Below are 7,125 nucleotides of genomic sequence, written 5' to 3'. Positions count from 1 at the left end.
TCTGCAATCCCTCTCTCACAGTGTGCAGGGTGTTAGCGGGGCTCCGTATTACTGGTATGTGCCTATCTCATCCCTCCTCAGCTGGGATAAGTAGTTGGAAGTATACTAAGGCTGTACTTTATATCTGTGTTCCAATATCGGAGGTCCGGATCACAGATAAGAATTGCGGAGGCTGGTATATATATACTTGTACATATAAACTCAGCTGTTCCTGTGTAGGGCCCACTGCCCTTGCACTTGAACATCGTATATATCATTATTGTCGCAGTATAATCATAATTGTTCCATTATACTACTTCTGTGTGCCCATATGCTCCATTTCCCATATTCCATGCAGCCCCAGAAGTGTCCATAGTAGGAAAGAAAGGAAAGGAGGGGTATGAGAGGGAAGTAGGGAAAGAGGGGAAGGAGAAATACTTGTGTTATCGAGTGCAAGAGGAGAAGACCCCAGAGCCATACTCTCAACATACAGTACTCGGTGCTCTGCACAAGCGTATAAGTCACACTGCGTATGCGCCAAGTTTCATTACCAGTGTCGCTCGCAGTGAGGATTTATTCGTAAATTGATTGACAGACAGGGACCATTTGTGAGTGGCAATGGAGAGGTGGTGACCCAACCGCAGGAGTGTTGTGACGATTTCCGGGGCATGTCTTTGACTGCGATTTCATATGCATTGAAAATGTCTCCGGCGTTCCGACAGCTTACCGAGTCTGTGCATGCAGTAGCTTGGATTTGCCAAGCCGCTAGGTGGGCTTCTCAATACATCTCTGAATCAGGCCCTATGTATGCGATATGGAGACAATAAATATGTACCAAATTAATAGGTACGTAGTGCAGGGACTTCTAGAGTATTCAGGAGGATTAAGGTTGTCATCATCGCTCTGGGGGAGGAGGGTATAGAAGCAAGTAGTCGCTCTTCCACAATATGCGATTCATGTTCAGTTATTTTGTAAAGCCCATCTTGTGATGGCACAGCAGGGAATAAGCTGACATTACACTGTTCCACTCTAGTTTTCTAGCTTTTGATTTCTAGATTTTTCTTTCTGGACTGAATTCCATTTTACATTGCACTAGTAAGGGTTGTAGTTCCTCTCCATTCAAATGCAGCATTTACAGTATAGCACAAATAATGTGTGGTCTTGACAGTGGGACAGGGGGAGTGTCTACTATTTTCATGCTCATGGCTATGATCTAAAAAATAATAGATTTCAGAACCGATGGCCTATGCAGAAGCCTGTGCAAACAAATTCTACTATTTTTTTTAATGTGACAGTTTCAGAATGACAGATTGACTGTGATGAGTTATAGCACATTTTCCTTATAGACTAGATTTCATAAAAGTGGCCATCAGACTTTCCGATTCAGCTTCTCCTGTTTACATTAGAGCAGTTAGATGCTGCACACTGATATTGCCGCGACTCAGGTGAGCTGACAAAACAAAGTTATCAAGCCATTTGCAGCTGGCTATTTATTTATTTTTTTGCAAATGTAAGCTTCATAGAACTGTATTTAGAATGGCTTGGTAGGATAGATTGGAAAACATATTTTAAAATCTGTGAGTTTGTGCAAGAGTCTGTTTTTTTTTACTGGAATCCTGATTATATCAAACCTTGGCATTATTTTCCCTTCAAAAACAATTTTGTCGATATGAAGAATATTGGCTTTAAATAAGGCAAATTAAAGAATATGCTTATGAGCCAAGCACCAAATTTTGAAAAACCCCAAGGTGATGAAAATGCTCCTTAATTATATATACTTGGCAGGTTACTGTGAATAACACAGTTGTTTCTTAAAGTACATTGGAGCACAGATGGTAAACAGTTTAAAAATAAAGCCAAAGGGTTTTCAGGGTCATTGAAAATGACAGATATTGCTCAAGATTCTTTAAAAACAAACAACAACAACAAAAACAATTATTTTTTATTTTCCTGCATAAATGACTGAAATGGACATAGAGCATTGAGGTCAGAGCTTCTATAACTTTAACTTGAGAAACCAAAAACTCATCAGACCTCAAGGTTGCACGGGCCATTAAATCCACCCATTATGTGTTCTTAGGTCCAGAATAAGGTGGATTGGATATAGGAATCAGTTCCAAACTGTCATTAATTTGTTTCATCAGTAAATTATGTAAAAATAAGTGTTGTTTGTTAAGGATTTTAAGTGGAAGACAGTGGTCTGTTCTAATTAAAGTTGACCATGCCCTTTTGAACTTTTTTCATGAACTAAAAATCAGATTACAGACTGACAAGCATATTGGTTAGGCCTCATGAATATTAGTCATGACTATTTTTGTGATCTCACTGGTAACAAGTATAATTAGAGGCTGAAATCTAATGTCTAATGGTACAACCTACAAAATAGTTTATATTTGTTGGCAACTCAGGGCATTCAACTTTCCCAATAAAAAACAAACTGATATAACACCACAATCATAATCTAAACAAGCCAAGTTTGATCTGCTGAAACTACACCCATTTTGGGTGAGAACATAGCAGTTTGGGTATCGCAATTCTGGACTGTTCAAGAAAACTAGTACTGTTAATAGGTAGGTATATGGGTGTTAATTAATAGATCTACATCTGGAAATATGGTTCTGTGAAAAAGCCAAATAGTTCTCATTGCCATAAGTATAACCAAGATTGTCCATAAGCTGTATCTCTATATCACTTACTATTTCCTTACAACAGTGCAGCGGAGACACAAAGTGGAGAGACTGGAGACCTCATTTGGCGGTAATGCTTTCCAATCAGATGGCAGATCCGGAGGTGAACCAACGGGCTATTGTCACCATGGGGGACCGTTTAGGTAAGATTCACTGCTCCTCCGTGCCCCGCACATAGAAGATTAAAGTGTGCTTTTTGATATTGGCAATTTTAAATAGAAAAAGTACTTTTCAAATGATGTCTTGAATTCAGCAAAATTCTTTCTGGCCTGCTGAAAATCCATAGAGGCGTTCACAAAGTATATACATTCAGCTGGCTACCATGACTTGTGTTTAAAAAACGAAATGACACAAAGCATGTGTGAATAAGAAGTAACTACCGAACCGTACAAATGTATACCTGCTAGTTTCCTGCAATGGCCCTCACCTTATATTCTACCTTTTAGCCCATTTCTTTATCTTCCCACCTTGCCATATTGTTTCCCTGTTTCCATTTTCTCCAGTCTGTTTCCAGATTCCTCGGCAACTGAGTGCATGTCTAATTCCCAGCATTACATATTTTATCACTTGATTACTTGCCTTAATGTGCTATAGAACCAGTCTATTTCTATATTTTCATCATACAGATTCAGAATGACAGATTAATTGTGATTAGTTTTAGCACATTCTCCTGTTTACATCACAGCAGCACTGGTGCAAGTAGATAATTTTTTTATATAGGTACTGTGTGCTGCCCCCGGTCACTCGTACTATGGTCTGTCTCACCGCTGAGCTTTGCCTCGCTCGACAGTGCAGCTAATGGTGGCTGTAAGGTGGTAGGGGCAGGTACTGCGTACCGGCTACCAGTTTCTTAATGGTACGCCATACCGGCCCGTACCTCCCTACTTTCACTACTGTACAGCAGTTAGATGCTACTTTCTGATATGGTTGATGAGCTTAATATAGGATAATACACCTATTTTTGCTTCTGCTTGCAATTCCCAAAAAGGGCCTGATTCAGTGGTCCATGCAGACACACTGCGTCTTTTGACATGTCTGCGCCTTGTGCAAATAGTGCGACCAATGATTATCCTTCTAAGACGACCACTGGCAGCAGCGCTAATAAGTCTCAGTGGGTCTTTTGATGCACTCTCATTCGCAACATCAATATTTACGCCAGCCCTACAGCATGCAAAGTTTCTTCATCTGAACATGGCGTCCGGTGTCAGAGCTACTGCTTTTTTAGACATAGTCGCTGTCTGCGACATGCCCGTGTCTGGTTAGCCACACCCCTTTAACCTCCCAGAATTGCTCACTGAATTGTACTCTCCCTACATCCAGATTCATTCTGCATCTACAAGCACTAACCATCGGTACGCATGCACAGTGTGATTCGAACTCATGCAGAAACATAAAACATTGTCCGCTTGCATGCAACATCCCCACAGTGTGCACCTCTGAATCAGACTGAAGGTTCAAATGAGTTCATAGGATTGTCCACAGGTGCTCTTAGAACAGAGGGCCTGATTCAGAGCTGCTCGTAAGCGGCCGCTCGTTCGCTCCGAGCGATGTTCGCACAACTGCGCATGCGCATGGGTTGTAATACGCATGCGCGAACCATTCATTGCGGTCCGAAATTGTGTGATCGCAAAATAGCGAATGCCTGCTAATTTTAGTGACAGGATGAGGCGTTTGTGGGTGGTAACAGGGGAAGGTGCTTCAAAACGGGGGAGTGGAGATCCGAATGCAGGTGTGCCAAAAGGTCAAAACGGGCATTTTAAGGGTGTGCATAATTAACAAAGCAGCGTCATCGAACACGTCACTTGGTTGTTTCTTAGTCTGAACTGTTCGCATGATTGCGGTAGGAAAATCCAACCACAAGCACTGCGAGCAGTTCAGACGCCTTTCGATGTACTCGATTAATCAAATAAATAGCGGAGATGACGTAGGATGCGAGCGGCCAGGGGGCGTCTTTACAAAATAGCGAGCGCATATTTCGTTCGCTCGCTCAGACATAGAGGCGTCAACAGACCGCAAAGAGCGAGCGCTCAATTTAAATAGCCGGACCCTTTTTCTGAACGAGCGAGCGCAAATAGCGTCCGGCTCTGAATCAGGCCCTGAGGGAAGTAACTAAATAAATGGTAGACCCAGTGGAGACACTCTGGGTGGTGACACCCAGTGCAGCACTTAGGGACTCCTATACCACGCCCCCTGATGTGTAATGTTTTGGGGACGTGACCGCGTGTCATGCCCCCATTCTTTTCATGCTGGAGGCTTGCCCAAAACTCCGGGAGATGCAGGGCGGCTGCAGGTAGCCTCTGGGAGGCTTGCATACATTTCTGGGCATCCAGGATAGCCAAACGAGATTCGGGAGTCTCTCGGACATCCTGATAGAGTAGGCAAGTATGTGAGAGTGTGTTGCTGGGTGTTAAGAATGGATGGTAGTCTGGTCAGATATAGTGCCAGTCTTGAGGGTGAATTTTGCATGGACTAATTGTGGCCATGAGGCTTACAGAGGTGGTACAGTTTTTGGGGCTGTGGAGGCAGCCTTGGGGCTAGCGAGCTGTGGCTCGTTGTGGCCGGAGGCCTGGAGGTGAGATGCAGCCTGTGGGCTGAAGGAGCAACCTTGAGGGCTGGTTGCGGCCTTTATAGTTGTGGCCAAGGGACTGATGATGAGAAGCAGCCTTTGGGCTGTTGGAGCAGCCTGGAGGGCTGGTTGCGGCCTTTATAGTCGTGGCCAAGGGACTGATGATGTGAAGCAGCCTTTGGGCTGTTGGAACAGGCTTGGAGGCTGATTGTGGCCTTTATAGTCATGGCCAAGGGACTAATGGAGAGAAGCAGCCTTTGGGCTGTTGGAGCAGCCTGGAGGGCTGATAGTGACCTGGGGCCCCAGGAACATTGCAGCCTTTGGGCTGATGAGACTCAGGTGAGGTATGCAACAAGAACTTGGGCTGCTACAAGTTCCGCCAAGATGACACTGGTGACGGTGTGCTTAATTGCGAACCTGGAACGCAGAGTTGCTACCAGTGCCGCCGGGATGACACTGGCGACGGTGTGCTAATTTGCGCACCTGGAACGCAGAGTTGCTACCAGTGTCACTGGGATGACACTGGCAACGGTGTGCAAGATTGCGCACCTGGAATGCAGAGTAACTACCAATGCTGCCGGGATGACACTGGCAACGGTGTGCTGAGTTGCGAACCTGGAACGCAGAGCTGCTACCAGTGCCGCCGGGATGACACTGGCGACGGTGTGCTAGATTGCGCACCTGGAATGCAGAGTAGCTACCAGTGCCGCCGGGATGACACTGGCAATGGTGTGCTGGATTGCGCACCTGGAACACTAAACTGCGACTGGTGCCACCAGGTTGACACAAGCCATCGGATGGTGACAGACGCTTTTTGGGTAGGAAGCGCTTGGTGCTGCCCAGATGGTACAAGCAGTCCGTTTGGATGAGATGCAGGTGGAGCCGCCTGGATGGAATAAACGGCACACACGAAACACAGTTAGACTGATTCAGGAACTCGACTGACCAGCAGGAGACTGGAAACCAGAAATACGTAAAGTTCTATCACCGGCATGGAGTGGAGGCCTGGCTGGAATTTAACAGAACAGGGCCCAATCAGAGCATGTCTCCCTTAACGATAGATTATAGTGCACCTGGGCTGTGCACAGACAAGAGAATCAATCAATGTGCACCTGATCCTGCACACAGACCAGGCAGTAATTAATGCAGTGCCTTAGACTGGAAACTGCAGATCCTAACACTGGGATGATGCAATAGCCAAGTGACACACAGAAGTTGCTGCCCCAAAAATGTGAGGGGGTATCTGGCAGCACAGAGGAGATGGGGGAATCTTTCTTCTCACAGCCTCCAGAGATTATATTATTGTTGTCTATATAAATTTAATTCTTTAATTCTCAGCTACTGTAGATGACCAGATGAATCTTTAATATCTATTTGACAGCATATAGAGCAAAAATTTGTGCTTACCAAGTGTCATTTTATATTTTGGGGTTATCTATGAGAATTATTGGTGACATGTAACATTTTGGGCCCCTCAGCATCTCTTTAAAATACAAAATAATTTGTTTAAACCTCTAATTTAATTGAGGTATCCAATCTTTTTCTTAGAACTATACAAGCTAAGGATGCAGGTTTAAAATGAACCACTGAAAATAATCAGATTTAAATAACTTCAGTTACTAATGGGTCATTGGCCCTGTGAACAGAAAAAGGCATATCAAATACCGCTGCATATGTGGTTTTGACCACAGGAAAAATAATTACCCTAGAGGATAATTAACATCCTGTGTAAGTTGTATCTACGTAATATTTAACCCACACACAGTGCACCAGTATTGTGTTGGAATTGCTTTTTTTCCCTAAATACCAATTTAAGCTAGTTGAGGAGATATATTTAACTGTTTTTTTTTTTTTTTTCAATATAAATTGGTTTATGGCTGACATCTAGGGATA

The 7,125-nt window shown here is 43.9% G+C and overlaps 1 protein-coding gene across 1 annotated transcript in view; it reads left to right on the top strand.

Moving 5' to 3' along the window:
• The window catches only part of SEC16B (SEC16 homolog B, endoplasmic reticulum export factor), a 222,747-nt gene that overhangs the window by 86,036 nt on the left and 129,586 nt on the right, over positions 1-7,125 (top strand). Inside the window, exon 13 of the mRNA XM_088461883.1 lies at positions 2,692-2,809. Coding sequence (XP_088318009.1) covers positions 2,692-2,809 — 118 coding nt within the window. The remainder of the gene's footprint in view (positions 1-2,691; positions 2,810-7,125) is intronic.

The sequence above is a fragment of the Taudactylus pleione genome, unplaced genomic scaffold (assembly GCF_031769625.1).
Source record: "Taudactylus pleione unplaced genomic scaffold, aTauple2 ptg001123l, whole genome shotgun sequence".
Taxonomy (NCBI): domain Eukaryota; kingdom Metazoa; phylum Chordata; class Amphibia; order Anura; family Myobatrachidae; genus Taudactylus; species Taudactylus pleione.
This window is presented reverse-complemented; position numbering and strand designations above follow the sequence as displayed.